The sequence below is a fragment of the Nyctibius grandis genome, chromosome Z, assembly GCF_013368605.1.
Source record: "Nyctibius grandis isolate bNycGra1 chromosome Z, bNycGra1.pri, whole genome shotgun sequence".
In the NCBI taxonomy this organism is placed as follows: Eukaryota; Metazoa; Chordata; class Aves; order Nyctibiiformes; family Nyctibiidae; genus Nyctibius; species Nyctibius grandis.
The window spans coordinates 97,967,235-97,988,019 of record NC_090695.1 but is presented as its reverse complement, the minus strand read 5'-3'; the positions used below and the strand labels follow the sequence as shown (position 1 = coordinate 97,988,019).

Here is a 20,785-nt window from a genome sequence, read left to right as displayed (position 1 = left end):
ACCCAAGTGCTTTAGACTGAAAAACCAACGCTGTAGAGTATAAGAGGAAAGAAAGTGGGGAAAAAGGTCCATTTAATGGCTGCTAATGCCCTCCTGGAGAGTGAAAGCCCAGCCCTAAGCATCTCATCAGCCCCCCAGCATTTAATGGTGCTCAGCCTGAACCAGTCACCAGTTCATCCGCTAGCACACAGAAGACTGTGATTAAAGTCCTGCATAGGTCAAGTGGTTTTTAATGAGACATATAAACCACAAAACCTTCATGACATGCAGCTCTTTCTTCTTTCTCTGTTGTAAATGAACTTCTGAGGATGGTAATTTAATTGCAATTAAATTACATGCCTCAGAGACATGTTTTCATGACCTGCAGTATACGTGTCCCTCCAGTAAGTGCTGATATTAAAGTTAAAAGCTATTAATATTATAATCAATCAGCTAAATACAAAAAAACACCAGGCATTTGGGGCCAGAAAGACAGAGCCATGTCCTCCCCTCCATGCTCTAGAAAGGTGTTGCAGCATCTGCAACTTCTTGGAAACTACGTGGGCTTCAAAGGGAATGTGAGCACAGCTCAGACAGCACTCGCCTGCAGTCTCTGGGGTTGCACAGTGGTGAAGCACTGCTCAGTTTCATGTTCCTTGCAGAAAAAAGGTGTGCTGCTTCGTCTTATTTTACCCTACATACCTGTTAGCAGTAGCTCCACCAACATTTTCCACAAGGGAAGAACACAGTGAAAAGAACGCTGTAGCCACCTCATGCTATAACATTTTATTTATTGGCTTGTTTAACCTATTCCCTTGAGCTCTTGTAACTCTACCAGAATCTTAGTCATGAAAGAAAAAAGGCAATAGGATTTAAAAAACCACAATTCTAGTTTTTGTATCAAGTGTCTTACAAACTGTACTCTCTAACAATGGGCAATATGCTTTGTAAAATGAAACAACACAATAACCAAGGGAAAGGAAGGGTTTTCGGATGACATTTGAAAATGCCGGGGAGGGGGGGTGGTTCAGTGAGGAAACAACAGAAGAAGAAACAGGAGATCGGGGCAGAGTAGTTTAAAAGTTTGTTTATATAACAAAATGTAATAGCTCTCTGGAGACACCTTACTGTGGGATAAAAGTGATTTTATTCTAGAGTTACGAATTCACTTTAGAAGTGCATTAGTTATTCTGGTACAAAAATGATTTAACTTCTGCTGGAACACCTCTCCCTGAGAGCTTGTCCTCCTCCTCTACTGCCCGTGGTCCATCCCTGCAGATATATGCCCCAGCAGAAACCGTAGGGAATAAAACCACAAATGGAGGTTTCATGAGGTCACCTGCAACAAGTATTTTTACTTCTAAACAAAGGGGCAGCTTTTCCCATTCTTGTTTAAATGTACGACAATCCATTATATTAATATTCAGGAGGGAGGAAGCGAGGAGAAAGGCAAAGCTACTCACATCGGACCTGTGGAGCTGCAACGGTTCTTCCGATGACTGAACCTAGGCAAGGAGGACTCTCGGTCTGCAAAACGGACACTGAAGTACAAGGAATTCCCACAAAATCTTTTTAAGCATTTTTAGCTTCACTAAATGGCTCCTATTATACTCAAACTGGGACTATTTTTTACTATTATCATTTTACTGAAATTAAGCATAGTCTACAGAAATTACAAGAAAAATCAATGCTAAAATTAACATAACGATTAAGCACTTCAGCCAGTCTATGGGTCAGACATTAAATATTCTTTGGCACTGGCAGATTTTTAGATTCTTGACAGTCTCCTCCTACTTCAAAAGGAAACATTCAAAATGGCAGAGGGGAAAAAAAAAAAATCCAGTATTTTAAGACAGACACAATGAGCTGCTGATGCGTGTTACCATTATACGCATGCCCCATGCCCCAGAGGACACGTCCAGGTTTAGTCTGAGCAGACCCCAAATCCCACAGCTGTTTGGGAACAGAGTGCCCAGAAGTACAAAAGCTTCCCAGTGCATTTCCCTTTCAAATTTGGCAAAGGCAATCTTGGCTTTGCATTTCACAGGTACCAAAGTTAATACCAGGCTAGTTTTGAGAACCACCAAAGTGCATCTTATTTCAGACAGTTCACCTGCGCTTCGGCGGAGCCAACAGTAAACTGGTAAAGTCAAGAATTCAGGGTCAGGACAACACCCTGGCCCCAGTTCTCAGGATTTTAGCTTGCCAAAGTAACCCTTATCCCACAAAATCCATTACAAACAGCACACATCAGCCTGTTCCAGAAGCAGATTTCTTGAGGGTTGTCACACCCTCAAAGACCTTCAGCTGGTGCCGTGCCGTCACAGCAGGCTCAGCTGTCCCCAGGCACACAGTGTATTCCCCAGCTCACAGGTGGAGGTCAGCAGCACCAGGGCAGGCAGGCAATGCATCCTGTCCTTCAAAGGAGACAGTTTGCTCTTCTAAAGCTTCCCCTGACTCTGAGCCCAAGCCAGCTGGACAGCAGTTGAAAGACTTGCTCCTTCAGCAGCGCCCAGTATCTGGAGACTCCAGCCCAAAACAAATAGAAACATTTAAAATTAAAATAGAAAAAGAAAAGGCGATAAAAGGAATAAATTGTTCCTCACTGGCCTAAAGAAGAGAACTCTATTCCTCCGTGTCACCTCATATCTTCCTTGAACTGGCTTCCCAGGCAACTACTGCAAAGGATTTTTCTGGATCAGGTCAGTCTCCAGCCCAGCAGTGCCAGCTCACAGGAGTCCATGAGGAACATTAAGAAAGACTGCACAATAACTACAAAACAATGTGGCCACAGGAGGAATTTCTTCCTCATTTCAGATGCCTCTTTGCTGAGCTATCTCATAATTCTCGTCATGAATGACTGACAACGTTGTCCTTTCCCCCTTTATAAGAAAAGTCACTGTGGTGTTCAACAGATGCTTTGGAGAACAACCAGAACTCACCAAAACCTTTCAACCTGCCCAAATTTGAGAGCAAGACAAAGCTAACAGACCATCTAATCCCACCTACAAATCAGTGTGAAAAGGGAGATTTAAAGCCAGCCTTAGCTTTAAGGCCAATGCTGCCACCCACCCACCCACGATCAGCAGAATTCATGAGATTTCAGGTACTCCACGCTCATCCCTCATGCCACCACAATTCCCTAAAAGATGATGAGAAATGAAGTTAATCCCCCCCCCTTTGGTCTTTCCCCACGTTTACTTGCACTGCAGGTACGTAGCCACCCAGAATCCCCTTCTCCAGGAATTGAATGTCACACTGCATGCACAATAATAATATGGTTTTGACCACCCAGTGACCCATTTCGGAGGATCTAATGAAAAATGTAACCACAGCTGAATGAACTGTACTGCTGGGTTGCTTTGATTCTTTTCCCTCACCCCTTTACAAGAAGAACCTAATTTCCTGTTTAATATATTCGACGCCACAATTAAGAAGAGATGAAGTTGAGGCAACACCTCCAACCCCCCCCCCCTCTTTTCTCTCTTACCCCTTCCCCAGAAGAACCTGAGCCATTCCCTTGGTGTGTTAGTGCTGTACACCAGGAGTCACCTGCGGGTGCCAGGGTAACTTTTAAACTCCAAATCTGAAGTAGCAAAGGAGGAAAAAAAAAATACAGCCTTATCTCGAATATCAAGAGTCAATTCCTTTCAACCACAGCATCCACAAAAGGCAAACTCCAGGCTCCACTTGCATTCCTGCTGGCCAGCTCATTGTCTTCAGAGCTGCAGAGACCTAACGCTTGGCCGTGAGCTTCTAACCTCCCTCAGGAAGAGGCATTTGGACATGGTCTGCTGGACACTGGTGGTGGTGCACCAGTGGAGAAAGGCTCCCCTCTCTAACCTCCACACTTTGCCTCTCCCTTAAAGACTTGAAAGATTACAACACAGCCACACATTCAACAGGCACAACTGGATTTCTTTTGGCAAAAACTCTAGAGTTCTGCAGGACTGTCACCCCTCCAGACCAGCAGAGAAGACATCACACCTCTGCCTTCAGTCTGCCTGTACCAGGAAAAGCAACTGGGAGCAGAGGACCAGCACAGAACGTGACTGCCCAACAAGACACAGACAACACACTCCAGCTAGCTTTTTTTAAATCAAAACTATAATGACATTATGGCACCACTTATAGCCACAGCACCGGTACACTGAGCACTCCCAAGTGCCTTGTGGGCAACAATGAAGAAAGCCTGTCATGGCTTCGTTAGCCCACTACTTCAGGAGCAAGCCAGATCAAGCCTTCAGCCTCAGGAGTCGCTGCTTGTCCAGCTTTCAGCTACAAAACCTTTGCAGCTTGAGGGGGAGGCTGTTAGGGTTTTTTTCCCCCCCACAAACAGAAATGCAAAGAGAAAGCCAAGGAACACATCCAGATTTTGCTGCTACAATGACACAGGCTCCTGCATCTCTGGAAATGAGAGCAGGACGATGCTTGAATTCTTGACCTGTAACATAAAACATCTAGAAAAACAGACGAGCGATTTTGGAATAACTTGGAAATGGGCAACGTAAAACTATCCACCAAGTTATTTTTCAAATTTTGTGGCTTTCTTTCACAGTCTTAAGTTCACGCTGAGTTAAGAGCTCAGAGAATAGAGCTTTTCAGAAAGCTGAAGCCGTTATCCTTCACCCACTTACATACCATCTGGAGTAGGATAGGAATGAATGGGACAGGACAAGATGCAGGGCTGCCCAAGCACATGCAGATCCTGAAAATTAAAATCACTGAGCCCATCTACAGGGAGGGCGTCCTTCTGTAGAGCCAGAAGATTTGGGAAGAACATCCCACTGACACAGCTGTATCATGTCCACAGCTTGGGCAGCTCTTCATGGCATAGCCTTTTACCTCCCCAAAGTTACCACATCACCTCTGCTACAGGCAGAGAGGTACCTGAAGGGGTGAACTAATGAAATTTGGGTTTCAAAGGGCCCATCCTCTTTTAACCAAGGTATCTGGGGCCTTAACAAGTGTGAGAAGCACCTAAAGCCTTTCCTTTGGCACCACAGCCTTTCCCTGCAGCGAGGTATATGCAGACAGTCACTTTTTTTCCTTTACTTTTTCCCCACAGGTTTTATGTACTTATCTTGAATGTTCCAGCTCTCTTCTGGATAGAACTGAAATTTGAGAAACGATCTCAAAGGTAATTATGAGGGGGAATTCCCTTGCAACAGCCATGAGGGGAAGTACTCCACAGCAGAGACAACGCGTAGCATGGCATGTTGTGCAGCCAATTTGCCTCTCACAGAGGACAACAGAAATCAGGGCAGATATCCCGGGTAAGAGAGAGAGCAGGGCCATGCCCATAACTCATTTCTGCCAAATGCTTTCCTTATCTCACATTCCTACATCGCTCCTTACTAGATTACCAACCTCAAATGGTAACAGAAAGTCAATGTGTACAATGAACAGCAAGAGATTACAGGGAAAAACAAAGCAGAGAGATTGTTAACTTACCAGATCTGTCCAACATTGACCAACGAGAGGTAGAGAAGCCACAGGACAGACATGAGGACCATGTTTGCACATCCAGTTATCAATACAAAGGCTGAAGTTGCCAGGCCAAACAGGGAAAGGTAGTCCAAGGTGCTGTCCATGTCTGACCAGTCCAGAAACCAGATGATTGTTGGCGCATAGCTCAGAGCATCCAGGTTTATCTTCCCTTTAAAATACTTTTTGACATTCTGCAGGTACAGTTTACACGGGAGCAGCCCCTTCTCTCCTATTAGCTGCTTGTTTTGATGATACGCCACCAGGAAGGCCACAACTAGAGGAAAATGAGGAGAAAAAAAACACAGTATTAGAAATCATCCAGAGTGAAGTATGTATTTTGAGACCAGAGTTAGAGAAGTATATCCATGCCTCAGGAAGGAACCTATTCACATGTCCTCATAGCCATTACAATACAACACAGTCATTTCTACTAACCACGATGCAGAAGGCAGAGGAATTTTATAGATGCTATCTCTGCCTCCACACCAGGAAATGGCACAGAGTCTGTTTTGAGATAATTTTCTCCTCAAGGGACATGCCACACGCTTCAGGCAAACTCAACAACGCACTTGTGGGAAAAGCTCCCTGGAGCTGAGCGACCTGCCCCAGCCCAGGAACAGGAGGCTCAGCCCAGCTCCGTTAGGCTCTGCATGACCCCAGGTTACTCACATATACTGTTCATCCCCTAACGCAGATGAGGAAAACAGCTTAATTGCACTGCAGAGTGCAAGTGAAAGTAATGCATTGATTTCAAGAGTTTCGGACAGAATTTCCTTTCTATAAAAAGCATTTGGAAAGGAGACACCGAGGAACCCTGGGCTCACGCGCAGAGACTGGGGAGCACAGCTGAAACAGCCAGAGGAGCGCACGCAGCTCCCTACAGCTCTGCAGCAGCGAAGGTGCAGCTGTACTTTCTGACCCCTCCAAACATATTGCAGTGTAAATAGACAACAGCTCCAGCATGGGCTGTGTTGTTGATGGTGATGTACAACGTCTGCTGTCCCCAGTACAAATAACCCATGGCAGACTCATAGCAGGTCATGCCTGCAAGGTCACGCTTTGACTTTAGAGGACAACATATCTCCATTTTTACATAACACTATCTGTGCATCTATTGAGTATTGGATTATTTCCTTATATTGAAAACATTGAATATTTCAAAATATTGTTATATGACACAGCTTAAACTCATACACACCATTCAAGAAGCGTCCAAAGGACACCTTAATTCTTTTAGCAGCGTAATGGTTAATGGTTATACATCTCAACTGCGGAATACAGTAGTCATGCTATGGGCTGACCCTCTGGATCCTCTCACATCCTGGTAGGTTGGAAACACAAAGTCTTAATATTTTCCTGTCCTCTAAATTGCTACTGTTTGCATGTCGCTACAGCTCTCCCATTTATAGTCTCTATGCTCTTACACTGGACAATCTTAGAACAGCCAGACGCTTTTTTTAACAGCACATAAGCAATTTAATTACAGATTATAGACCTAGAATTTGATGTTCTACAGAGAAAGTTGGTCAGCTTCTAGGGATTATCTCATATTTTAGGAATCTCCTCCAGTTACCAATTTGCAGTTTGTAACTGCAGTAATCTCCATTTCTCAGAAAAAAAATTACGAAGGCCAACATTTCCTGATTAGCTCCATCCATGTTGCTCCCAGCAGCTCACTTGCCCATCTTTCAAACATTATCCAAACACCAGCCATGTAACAGGCTGCAATACCAGAGGTCTTGCAAAAGGCCGATTTGTTTCCCCCCAATCCTCTTTAGTTAATGATCAAATCTGTTTCCTTCCTTATCTGAATACTGTCATTCTGCAAACAAGAATTCTGGTGTTCATCTGGTTGGTGTCTCTCACTGGGAACACTGGTGGAAAGTCTATGTGAAATCATACCCCGAGTTCAGCTCTGGATTCCCGTTTCTTTGAAGTTCAACTAGCAAAAGTGTGCAGCCCCAGGGAATAAAAATAAATGTCCCGTTCCCCCCAGACACACACAAAGGTCTCCAGGGGATTTCAATTAATCCACTGAACACTCACTCCATCTCTTTGCACACGCCGTGTATTTTGTTCTCATTTGAAAAACCACTAGAATTCAAACCCAGCACAGATCTGAGGTCACTGGGAGGGTTCCCATTTATTTCAACAGATCCTGAATCACGGTGCTAACACAATAAACCTGGGAGTTTAATTGGTTGCATCTCATTCCATCCATCTTTTATACACAGTGAAGGATTTTACAAGCTAATAAAAGACAAGCAGAATATTTTACACAATTATGGACATGGAGGGACAAGAGCAAAAACTGATCGCAACACTAAACAATCAGCTCTGGACCACAAATTAAATGTTTTATATTTTAGAGTATTCATATTTTTCTACCAACACTCTGTTCGGCACAACTGTGTAATCAGAAAGCCTGACACATGAAACAGGCAGAATTATAATGCTGCTGAGCCTCAGACAACTTAATATCTTCATTTTCGGTTTTAAAAAAAAAATAAAGACCAACTCTGCCTTAAAACTCCCTGGCTTGATTTCCCTTGATTAGAACTGCAAATTGCTGCACAGTTTTCCAAAAGTGTTAATCAAATTCACCTCTAAATGCTACAGAAATTGCTGCCCCAACCCATAACTGCTAAGCAGGTTTTTTTCTAAAAAAAAAAAATCTAAATTAGACCCCTGCACAGTATGCAAGATAAACAGGGAAAGGGTAAATTAGGGAAAACAAACTATAGCAATTGCAGAAAAGTACACATTGTATGTACAAAATACTGTACAGCAGCAAAGACTGCACTCTGGGTCGGCATGGACTGCGCATCTGAAGATCGCCCAGTTTGGGCTCCAAACTGGTTTTCTACCAGAGCACCGATTTCTCACAAGATGCTGCACTGCTGGTATTTCACATATTATGATTTCACAGCTAAATCCCATCAGCAACAGCCCTAATTTGATGAAGAACTCACCTAACCCAAACCCAATCCTGACCGTCCCACCTACGTTTCGATCCATCACCCTCCGATGAGCCCCATTTATCGCTCACACGTGTGCACGTTTCCTAGACCTGCTGCTCCGTCCCGGATCCAGCTCCCTCTCCTGGACACTCCCCAAGCAGAGATGCTGTCTCGCATCGTGCTCCCTCTCCACTCATCTCCAGCATCTTTTGGAGCACCTTCGAAGGGCACATCCCTTAGGCAGCACCCGCTTCTCAAACCCCACCACCAAATCGTCCAGACCTACTCTCCCAAGGCACCAGCTAAGCCTTGGAGAGGCTTCACCCCATAGGCAGCAGTTCCCACGTTACCAGACACGTGCAATAGTTGAAACTAAAGACAGATTCTGCAAAGGATTTCAGCAACACAGATCCAGGGGAAAAAAAGGGAAGTTATTTATCAGCTTGTCATTGCTTCCTCTCCCTGAACTCCTCTGGAGAAACTGTATCCTTAAATTGACTGTAGCACAGACCCTGCTCCCTTCTCCAGGAACCTTCCCTTTGATCTTGGCTTAGTCAAGGAGGGGAAAAAAGTCCCTTTTGCCCCCCAAGCCCGTGCTTTTCTTCCTCTTCCTTAACCCCTGTTCTGAAACTTCTCTCCCTTTGGCCTCGGATTTGGGGGTTTTCCACTCTCCATCTTCCCACTCCCTCCAAGTAAACATGGTAAAACAAGTTTGCTTCCACCTTGGGCACTGGCTGGCACACTCGCTGCACTGCTGGGGCATGGGGCAAGGTTAATGACTTGTTTGTCCTGTAGCTTCTTCCTGGCAAGAGGGTGGCAGAGCAGTTCTGTCACATGAACCAGAGCTCACCAGTTAGTACGTCAGCTGATGCTGGGGGGACCCACCTACAGAGCACGCTGGGTTCAACCACACCCCAGGGACCAAGACACGGATGGAGTCTGCTCAAGCAACGGCACTGTATCTGCCTCAGCCTCTCCAAACGCTCTGTAACGCTGCGCTCTTGGGTGTCTGCAGGGCTCATGCCAGCCCAGGGATGTTCTGATCTCCGGCAGCAAAGAGAGAAGGGTCTTACCCAAAGAGATGCTGGAATGGCAGAAGGCAGCCTGAACCGGCAGCCACTGAGCACCACAATGCCAGGCAAGCGGGCATCATCTCCATCACCAACAGAGCTGCAAGGCTCTGCAGCCCGCTCAGGAGAAGCCGCCTCAGCAAACCCCACTCCCAGATTTGCAAACTTTGGGCAATGCATTCATCAGCGTCTCCTGTCAGTTCAGGGTTTATTTTTCCTTCAAGAACAGCACAAACACCGGCATTCCTACACACCAGGCAGCTTCCCTCCACCGGCAGCCGAGCTGCCTCCAGCTCAGGCACGTACCGCACCGAGGAGTCCACGGCAGACTCCCCCAGGATGCAGCAGGCTGACACAGGGCCTGATCCAGAGCCACCCACTCCTCCCAGCCCCTTGAGCAGGCCAAACCCCTCAGAGTGACGCTCACTTTCTGGTATCACCTTACAAAACGAGAGCCTAACTGAGAAGGGCGCTTTTCAGAGTTCAGAATACACCTTGCTGACCAGGATGCAGAAGCTGATGTTTGCCCATAGCTATCCTGTCCGGCATCGTGGGTGGGAATGATGTGAGGCCATGGCTGGGCTCCTAACCCGGGGACATCCCCTGCAGACTCCCAGCACAGCTCTGCACACCTCTGGACCCAGCATAAAACCCCATCGCTCCTGTGGCTGCTCACTGCCTGGACTTTTTAGCAATGCTTCCTGGATCTGGGTACCTTCAGCCCATGCCAGTGTCCTCTGTTCCACCTGAAGCACTCTGCCATTCTTCTTCAGACTATTCGCTCCTTTGCAGATTGAAAAAACTCAGCCTCAGCGACTCCCATGCTCCCTCCCACTCGGGAGGCAGACGGAGCCTTTGACAGCTCACATGGGAGCACGCTCCTCTACCTGCTGCGAGCTGATCTTTACATAAGTAATACATGTCAATTGTCATCAACTGCTAATAGACCTTCACTACTTATTCTCACCTCAGAAGGTGCTTTACTGTACTTTTCCATTAACTCTCCCCCCTCCACCTTCTCCTTCCCCTCCCAGCCTCCTCTCTCCCCCCAAACTGAACGCGTTCCTTGTTCAAACCCACATGCTACCAATAAACACAACCCAAGCATGCAACACAAGAGCCACCCGTCTTAAATTATTTGGTCTATCCATATCGCCCTGTCACCTTAGTTCCTTTCCCCTGGTCCAGGTTCAGCCTGTCATGGTAGCAGAATGAGAGAATCCCATTCTTCATGCTCTGTAAAGATTTAAAGATGTGAAATCCAAAACTTTCCGGTCATATGGCTTTCTCTCTTCCCCATTAAAAGAAGTCTTGACTTTTACTTAAAGCCCAAACCACAAGAAGAAATGAACCAAGAGCACTGAGCTTTGCATGAAAACCAAACTACATTTTGCACACACACAAAAAAATCTGCGTGGAGCCATACATCAAACACACCTTTGACCCAACAAGGCATTAAAAAAGGCCCTGTGCTGGATGCTGGCAAGCTGAGGTGGTACTACTGAAAAGACGAAGGGGGAGAACATGCGTGGTCTTTTCATTATTATCAGAGAAATTAATCAAGTAAGTTTTCAATTGATAAATTCCCCTGCAAAGTTTTGCAACACAGAAGCAACAACACCAGAGTGAAACCAACCACCCCCTCTTCATCAGGCAAACCTACAGCCACAAACAAACACACAACAAAGTAGCCAGTTCTTAACACCTTTTATTGCCATTCCCAGCGAAGCTACAGGCTTTGGGGTGGTTGCTTTGGAGGCTTTTTAAGCGCTTATCTCCCCCTTCCCTCTTTGTTTGAAATAATGTGAGAGCAAACAGAAAAGGCTGGGCTGTAGCACTGCTAAAAATCTCCCCCATAGGATACAAGTTGTTCAAAACCACACCAGCGGCAAGTCCAGCCTGCAGCTGGAGGATGCCCTGAGAAGGTCCCTCTGCTCCACACCAGCTCTGGGCAAGCAGCAGGCTGGGAGATAGATTCTCTCCTTCTTAGTTCTTGTTATTATTTCCCTGAAACTACCACTGCTTGCTATGAATTTCTCTCCCCACAGTGAAAGTGCTTTGTTCAGGACCAAACGTAATTCTGTCTCACTTACACAGCTCTTCCGTGCAGAGTTAAAAGGGGGGCATGTGGCTTGCTAGGAGGATACCGTGGTAACACACTGCCCTTGTTGTACGGACTTGCTAACAACCACCGTGCTGAAATAAAACCTTCCAGGGGAGAAAAAGTGTCAGAAGATGTACTATAATCCTGCCTAGGCAAGCTGAAAGCTACTGGGAGCCTTTTAATATAACTGAGGGAAGAGAAGGGGGAAAGCAGAGGAGGTGGCAGAGAGAAAGAGAGGAGGAAGGACACCGGAGAGAGCGAGGAACCTGCAGGAAGGCAAACCCCCCTGAGAAGGCTTTAGATTTCAGAATTAGGAAGTAGCATGAACCTCCCGTAGCTCTGACTCTGGGGGAAAAAATACTACTACTAAACAATACACAAGGAGAAGGAAGATAAACTGGATTTCAAGAATAGCTTTTATTTCAAAGCACTCCACAGAGCCTGGCTGAAATTGGGAAGGGTGGTATCTAATTACTTAAACTTCTACAGCTGGAATCTGATGATAGTAATCATCCAAAAAGGGCACTTATCAATGATTTAGGAGGAGGGTGAAGGGAGCAAATAATGCACATTTATTTTCAAGAGCTCTGGGACCAGCTATTTACCTGTAACAGCACTTCCAACAAGACCTCAAAGACTTTCTGTATTTACAAACTGTCAATCCCTGCCGTAAAGAACAAACACACAGTGCAAGACCAGGACAGAAAACCTTCAAATCTCAAAATGCCATTTCTCCAAGCCTCCCTGTCCCACGAATTACTGTATTAGAGATTGCAATTAGCCACTCAGGGACAGGTTGCAATGGTGGAAATCGGCGAGGCAAATCTCTTTAGTTGGCACACCAGCACTAAAAAAGATGCCTCTACAGAAAGAGAGAGTGGTTTGGGCAGCAGAGCACAGGGTAAGACCTACGTAACTGTTCTCTTCCTCAGTGTTCAGGGCTGGATTCTGTGTTACTTCACCCTCTCCTCCTCCAGAAGGGTTTTACCACTGGGTCTGCCCACACTTACTTGGGGAAGCGGAGAAAGAGGTCCCAGATGTGAAAATGTCTCTGAGGGCTGTCAGTTATAAGAATTTAAGTGTCACCTACTTTACAAGTGCGCAGTGCTAGCTACTATTAAAACCAGAATCGCACAGACAGGCGTTTCATTTACCTTAGTGCTCAGCTGGGAGGACCCCACCGGCACAGCCCCGCTGCACAGAGCAAACCTCACTGAGCACTTTCAGCTTAGATCCATTTTCCCCTTCCTTCCCATTCCTGCAAGCAGCAGGTGGTTTTGGTCTCTGACCTCCACGAATCATCAGATCCTTTCCCACCTTCCCATCTCTAACCTGCCTCTCAGACACCAGCTGCTTTGCCAGGGACTTCCCAGGCTCTGGCTGCTTCTGGAAAGCCCCTTCAAAAAAAGGAGAGCTGTAATAACCAAAGGGGGTGGGGGAGAAGGGAGGGCACCCAGAAGGACACTTCACACTTGCCTTGCTCTGCCTGTCCTCCTTCCACAGGAGGAGATCCAAAGGGAAAGCATCTCCCCAGCTCACATCAGGCAATAGAACAGCCTCTCAAGAGTGGAGTGGGGGGCAGGAAGGAGGTGACAGGGCCCCAGATCATGCTTAGTGATTCTGCCCCTCACCTCAGCATCACTATACACCCCAAATCATGTTTCCCCAAATCTCCATCCCATCCACAGGGTCCTTCACTCTCCCACCCCTCCCTTTCCACCTAGGAGGGAGAACAGGCTTTCAGCTCACACAGCTGCACTAACAGGCAGGAGCTACAATGATCAGGAGGGTACCACTTCCCTGGTACTTTAACACAAGGTCCCCCACAAAGGATTTGTTGCTTAACTCAGCAGGAATGAAAGGGTTACGATTAAAAGGGTGAAATGAAAGAAAGGGGAAAAACATCCCACGACTGAGGAATGTCAAACTGTCACAACGGCATCAACCGTTTCCTCAGCAAGTCTGAGACTCGGAGTGTGCAGAATCGCCGTGTCTAGGAAAAAAAATAATCTGTCAGAGTAAATGATTCCGTCTTCATAAAAGAGCTTGGAAGAGCAGCTTGGCACAGAGGCTTTAAATCGTTTTCTGCTGTTTCTAAACCCAGGCTCTCAGAAGAGATCAAAAGGCAACCCACCTTCCCTCGAGAGCATCCCACCCCAACAGCCGTGTCAGGGTTTTGCAGCCTTTGACAGAGGAATCTGCCTGTTCACGATCTCTCCATCCCAGACACACCAATTAGTTTCCACCCCACGAGTGCCTCGGTTGTAGGCTGCACAGCGTCTCCCCTGCGCCGGGATCAGCACTGGAGCCCCAACACTGCTGCAAGGTTTGTTTTGACCTGTCTCAAATCTGGCCCAGGTTTTTGGCTTTGGGTTGTTTTGGCTGTTCCTCAACCAAAATAAACAGCAGAAATCACTGTTACCTGATCGCACTCAGGCTGAAGTTGCATAATGAGCAGATAAACTTTTCCTTTCTTGCACCTCCATTACAAAGGACAGAGCCATCCTCTCACCCTGTTCCTTCCAGCTCTGGTACCCAAATCCTTTCCTCTGAGGCTACCTCTCAAAAAGGTTTCCTCACTCCAGACTGCAAAAGCATTTTGGGGTCTTGTTCTTGTTTATCCCACACCCAAGGCTAAACAATAACCAGTTGTTTTATTATTTAAGACCCTTTCTCAGTCGAGAAAGGGAATTGGGAAAAGTAGGGATATTCGTGGGTTGAAATTTAAACATATTTAATAAAATAAAAAAAACAATATCAATACTAATGTTAATAGAAAATACACAGTTATACTTAGCCTATACTGTAGTAGTGAAACTCTCCAGGGATGGCAACCATTGAGGGGAGAGAGAGAAGAGAAGACCAGAGCAAAAAGAGCCCCCAGCCATCCCCAGTAAACTTTCCAATTTATAACAAACATGATGTTTATGTTATAAAATACACCTGTGGGCCAGCCTGGCTCAGCTGCCCTGGGTTTCACTGCTAATGGCTCTGATCACCATACCATGGCTGGCCACAAACTGAAACAAAATGTAACAGAAAATTGATTCTATTATTTCATCCCAGCAAAACCAGAACAGGTCTCCTCCCCGCTTCTGCCACTCCCAGGCATTCCCACTCCCCTCTCCTCTTTCGTAAAGCACCAAATCCAGGTCTTCCCCCTATTTTCTGTGATCCCACTCAATGAAAACTTACCAGACTGCCATCTCGGCTTCATCCTCTGGCTTACAAACACTCTCTGTCCCTTTCCCCCTGCAGCTCATAGGTTTCAACCATTTCCATGCTGTAACACACCTGACCCTGAATGGGATACTTGCTCCTCACCTTTTACTGCTCTAGTTGTCCCGAATCAGGTCTCCCACTCACCAGAAGGTCCCATTCATTTAATTTGCTCTTCACCCTCCTCTGCTTCATCACCCCCTTACCAACTCCCACCCCTCCAGCCACCACCTCTCCATCGAACACACCACCACCCCCTGGGACAGCTTTTTGTCCCAGATGTGGCATATTTATAACCCCAAATCCACAATCAGAAAGCAGCAGCCTCCACCGAACGCGCAGCACAGAACACTAATCAGTTTTTCATAAAGAAACTGCAAACCGAGCTACGGGAAACTCGGCAGTCTGGATTTACACACAGGGGAATATCGGAATCGCTTTCATTTTGACTGAAAGAGTCATAACCCCGCATTTCACCGAGAGCTGAAACCAAACTAGAAACAGAGCACGTGTCAAAACCATACAAAACTACAACTTCTGCGTGGTTTGATGCAAAATAATCCAAGCAGGCTGGCAGCCTACAAATCCTAACGATTTTGTGGACAAATCTGGGGCAAGTTTAGAATTTGTAACATAGCGTGTTACATGTCAGTTTAGGTTTCACTGTGAATATTTTTAAGTGGAACACTAGTGGGCTCCGAGCACGGCTTTCGGCATTCCTTGCCAAAGCGAGAGCCAAACAAGCACAGCTGAGGACAGAAACCAGTTTCAACATTAACCATTAAGGTCACGTCAATTCTAGGTTGTGACTGGTAGTGTTGGCACCCAAGGGCATCATCTCTCTTCAGTCCTACTTAAGATGCTAAAGACCTCCTTCTGCGTAAGACGAGGAGCTTCTGGCACAGTTAGCTCACAACATCTACCTTGAAGAAAAAGGACTACCAGCTCTGACGACAGGTACCAGCCCCACGGTGCGAGCAAACTGTCCTTCCAGCTCCACCAACGCGGGAGCCCCAACATCACCCAACACCGTCCCAGCCACCAACTGCTGGGTTTCTGTCCCACCAACAAAGCAAGAGTTGAAAACAAGAGGCTCTTCCCATTTCACATCTTATTCATCCCCTCGAGCTTTGCATATGCAAACACGTACCCCCAACACCCAAAATTAAGCCGTACTTTGGTAAAAGGCTGGCAGGGCTCCTCAGTGCAATTGCCGCATCCCTGCCATGACAGGATGGGGCCCTGTCTCCCTTTAGCCCACACCCAGGGCCAAACAATAACCTGTTGTTCTATCACCCAAGACCCTTCCCCAGCTAAGAAAGGGAATTGGGAAAAGGAGGGAGAATAGTGAGTTGAAATTTAAACAGATTTAATAAAATAAGAAAACAAATATCAATACTAATACAAAAAACACAAAGTAATACTCAACCCATAGAGCGGTGGCAAGTTCCTCCAGGGACCACAACCGTTGAGAAGAGAGAGAAAAGAGCAGAACAAAGATCCTCCCCCCTCCCCACAAGCTTTCCCATTTATAGCGAACGTGACGTTAATGCTATAGAACACACCTGTGGGCAGCCTGGGACAGCTGCCCTGGATTTAACTGCTGATGGCCTTGATCACCACCCCACAGCTGGCCACAAACTGGAAAAAAGTGTAACCAAAAAGTGATTCTATAAATTTTATCCCTGCAAACCCAGGACAGGCCCAGACCCCGAAACTGGGGACAGCCACGCACTCTGCAAACAGAAATTCACCACCGAATAGTTAAGCCGGTCACGGGCCTCTCCCACCGCGGCACCGGCATGGCCCCCATGCGAGGGCGAGCACCGGCCGTCGGGGCACCCGGGGGCTCACGCCTTCCCCGCGGCCGGGGTCCCGCCTGCCCCACCTGAGGCTTTGCAGCAGGGAAGGCCATGAGGGATGGGGCAACCGCAGGACTTCATGGGGCGACAAGCCCCGCCGCCCCCAGCAGCCCGGGGCTCCGCCGGGCCGGACCCCCACCCGCTCCCCGGGCAGCGGAGAGAGAAAGCGGCGCGGGGCAGCGCCGGAGACTCACAGTAAAGCAGTGCTATGGAGCGCAGCAGCACGATGCGGGTCAGCCAGAAAGTGCCCGGCGGCAGCGGCACAGCCCCGCTGCCCACCGGCCCCGCCACAGCCCGCTCCGGGGCACCGGGGCTGCCGTCACCCGCCGCCGCCCGCCTCCGCCTCAGCGCCGCGCTGGGCGCCGCCATGTCGGAGCCCGCAGCGAGCATGCGTGCGGCCGGCCCGCCCCCGCCGCGCCGCGGGCTGCAGGGCCGGGCCGTGAGGGCGGCGGCGGCCGGGGCTCAGCACCGGGCCTGCGGCTGCTGCGGGGCTGCCCCGGGGCGGCCTTGTCACTACAGCCGGGCCCGGGTGGGGGTTTCTGTGGAAAAATGGCGTTGGTACGACCCGAGCCCGGGGAGCGACCTTTGAAAAACGGCGAGAAAGTGCAAAGTTAAAAGAAAAGGGAAAGAAAGGGAAAGAGTTGGCCCCAAACCCCTTTGTCCACCTCCCGCCCAAGGAGGCCAGGGCCCTCTGCGCGCCGCAGCCCCCTCAGCTCGCCCCGCCGCGCCTGGGCTCCGGCCCTGGGGAAAAACGTTGCATTAAATTCCTCAGGCCTTCAACATCTGCCGCTTCCAAGGCTGCTGTGATTTCTCCTTCGTATACTCATGGCTGTCAAGCCCTTGTCTCCGTGTTGAGTTCATAAATACTGGTTTTTAGCAAAACCACTTTAATAAAGCGGCCTGGGCAGCCATCGATGAGTTTAGACGTGCGTCGTGTATCCCACTTCAGTAAATACCGCCGTGCTAAACCGCTCGAAGGTCTCTGAGAAAGTATCTGTTATCAGGTGTAACGTTATTCAATGCTTTTCAGACTGTAAACCGGTCCCTTCTAAATGCCTCTTTTGTTTTTCCAGTTTCCCATCACTGCTGCTTGCATTGTTCCCCTTAGAAAAAAACCTACATAATGGTGCATTGTATAGGGAAAGAAAAATAAGCTATTTGTTAAAGGCCTCCGGTATACTGCAGTTTCGCTCTCCCTTTGGATTAGCCACGAGGTTTGGCTAGATAAATTTAAATAGATGTACGCTAATGGTTTCCTTTGTGGGGTCTTTATGAAACTTTTACAGCAAATACCACATTAAATGGAAATGTCTGTAAAACAAACTGGATAATTGAGGAAATTACTGAGGAAAAGCAGAGGGTTTGGGCTAAAGATTTAGGGGGAAAAAAAAGGAATGATTGGAGTTGGGAAGGGAACACTGAACTGGGTCGGTATTCATTGCCGAAGATCGTTGAGATCATGAGATCTGCCAGATGCGCAGGTTGGGACGGTAGTGGGAACGAACACCAAACTCAGCTGACCCAAGCTCGGGGGACATCATGTACAATAGTGCCTTGCAACAACATGAGCTGCAAAGTTTTAAGTCTATTAAATGGCGTAAAAATGTTTTCTACTCTAAGGGACCAATCCAACCCTCATAAAAGGCAATGGAAGACTTTCCTTTAGCTTTACGGGAAGATGGATCAAGCTATAAAGGAAAATGCACGGTAAAACAGTAGATTAAAACATTAAATGTCCTCCTCTCTGTTCTGAGTTTGTGCTGGCACACGGCTTTGTGCGGACTGTCATCTGTGTGGGGTTTTCTCCTCACTTATGTTAGCTGTTATTTTCACATCGCGATTTTCCCTCACGTTCCCTCTTTTCAAAGTAAGGCATTAGAAAAGAAAACAATGTCAAAACCAAGCAAGTAACGCAAACAAGATATTTAAGAGCAAGGCTCTGAGCCTTAAAGTCTCAAAGGGAAAGCGATTCATAAATGTCAGGCCGGCGGGCAGGCGCTGAGGCATCATTGATGCTGATCTTCATTCAACAAAACGCGCGCCGCCACGTCCCCCCGCCCGACCCTATTTTGCTGTGTTCCAAACAGCTGCAAAAGTGACAGAGAAACAAGCATTTACTGTCACAGCACCCAGCAGCTGTCCCCACCAGCACCTCAACCCTGCTGTCCCTGGCACCCTACATTACTCTGTGTTCATTCAGGTCTAGTCTTTCGTCCCTCTGGCTGCCAGGAATTGGGTTTAAATAAAACAGAGAAAGTGAATGTGCGCAGAAATAACTATTTTGTAAAGAAGCATTAACATTTGGGGACTCCTCTAAAGAAAACATACATTCAGTGGTGTATAATGCAGTCATACACAATCCCGCTGAGCATTCAGCTGCGTTTGGTAAATGGGAGGTGGGGATCTCGCAAAGAGTTTGGGAGCTTCCTTCTACTAGCTAAGATTTTTCCAGCAGTAATATTTTTTCCATTAAAATCCCTGATCCTTCCCTGTGGAAATCTGATCTTTCACTCCAGGGTTAGCAGAATTAAAGCTGAAAAGGATTTTCAGAGGAAGAATTACCTTTTTTTCTCCTGTATTTGTACAGCATCTATAACGAGGGGGTGCTGATTCAGAAGAGGGATTCCTAAGCAGTACCTTAGGACAAACAATTAATAATTCCTGTAACCATAATTAATAGAATTGTGCTTCTCCATTATTTTGAAAAGATGCCATCCAGCCTGTGCTGTGCAGGAAGAAAGAAGAGATCTTTTGCCAGTGTCTCACCTGGCCTTTAACGAGTAACACAAACATGAGTTGTTGATCCCACTACAGCAAATTTTGTTTTGTTGGTGGTATCTTAGACTGTTTGAACAGAAATAACACATGGACATATCTTTTCTTTTCTACTGGTTTTAGGCTTCACGCATGCATGTTTTCTGGGACCAAAACAGAAGGCTGTCGCTTTTGGGTTTGTAATTGCTTTCCCCTCTGGGTCCTCGGCTGGCAGCACCACGAGGTGCAGCCTCAGGCTGGAAAAGTTGCAAGACAAAAACACAGAACAAGCCACTAGTTAACTTTTTTCCACTGGAAAATTTAAAAATTAATAAACATTAAAAATTATGTTTATTTGTTAATAAGGGCTACTTTATTTTACTTTAGCAGAAATTCCATACCAGGCGAAATGTAAAGATTTTCACGAGGCCGTCACTGCCTTTGACTCACACTGAAGTCAAAGCTTTCTGAAAATAAATGTCCTTTTTCTCCAGTATCTGCTGCCATGATGAAACCTAGAAAAGGGCTTAGGGATCCCATGCACTCCTCTGCACTTGCATTTCAGGCAGGAGAGAGGTCAGTGGAGTCCTGCCCAGTGCAGGTGTGCAGAGTTTCTTGTATCAATGCCAGGTAAATGTTCATGGGTTGGAAAAGAGCTGCTGGGGGACATGGTGTCCATTGTTCGCCCTGCAGCTGCCAAACTGTTCCTGTCCAGAAAAAGGAGGGATGCTGGAGCTAAACACCCCATTAACACAGTAAAAACTAATATTAAACTAGTATTTAAGCCCCTCTCTTTCCCCCCTGTTCTCAGACTGCAGCAGCTGTGCAAGGGGTGCAAGTTTGCATTGACTCATTGTGATGGGAGCCTTGAGTCCCCAACTCTTCACAATCCATGGAAACACCTCTAATGATGGGCTTTGGATGAGGCTGTGTAATAAAAACTTGTTCTTGCTGTGGTCGGAGCATACGGGGACTTTCATGATAGCACACAGTAATTTTTCACTCCTGCTGTGCAAGTGAAAACAAGAGTTTCGAGAGCACAGCTAAGCACGGTGGTGAGAGCTGTGGAAATGCCGAGGACTAAATACCCCAAGTGTTAATTAAATTTGCCAAAAGGTTGTGTCCCTTTTACTCCTGAATTGTTCAGAGCAGCAAGGCTCATGTTGCGTGAAGAGAGGACAAATTTTGGACCTAAACTGATCTGCAAGCAGCCAAGCAATATAAATTTAATCTTAAAATGGCACAAGCAGGCACCGGTTGTGCGCTGGAGCCTTCACAAGCACACAGTGTAGGACCGGACCCACCACTGCAGTTCATCTTGAGAGCAAAACTTTTCAGCTCTTCTGC

At 47.0% G+C, this 20,785-nt stretch overlaps 1 protein-coding gene across 2 annotated transcripts in view; it reads right to left on the bottom strand.

The window, feature by feature from the left end:
• Nucleotides 1-17,074, bottom strand: part of LMF1 (lipase maturation factor 1) — a 202,057-nt gene extending 184,983 nt beyond the window's left edge. Inside the window, exons 1-2 of one of the 2 annotated variants that reach the window (XM_068422813.1) lie at nt 16,879-17,074; nt 5,434-5,743 (exon numbers count right to left, since the gene is read on the bottom strand). In XM_068422813.1, coding sequence (XP_068278914.1) covers nt 5,434-5,743; nt 16,879-17,074 — 506 coding nt within the window. Of the gene's footprint in view, nt 1-5,433; nt 5,744-16,878 lie in introns of those variants that run through there. The other variant, XM_068422812.1, reaches the window with a different exon arrangement.
• Nucleotides 17,075-20,785: the final 3,711 nt, after the last annotated feature.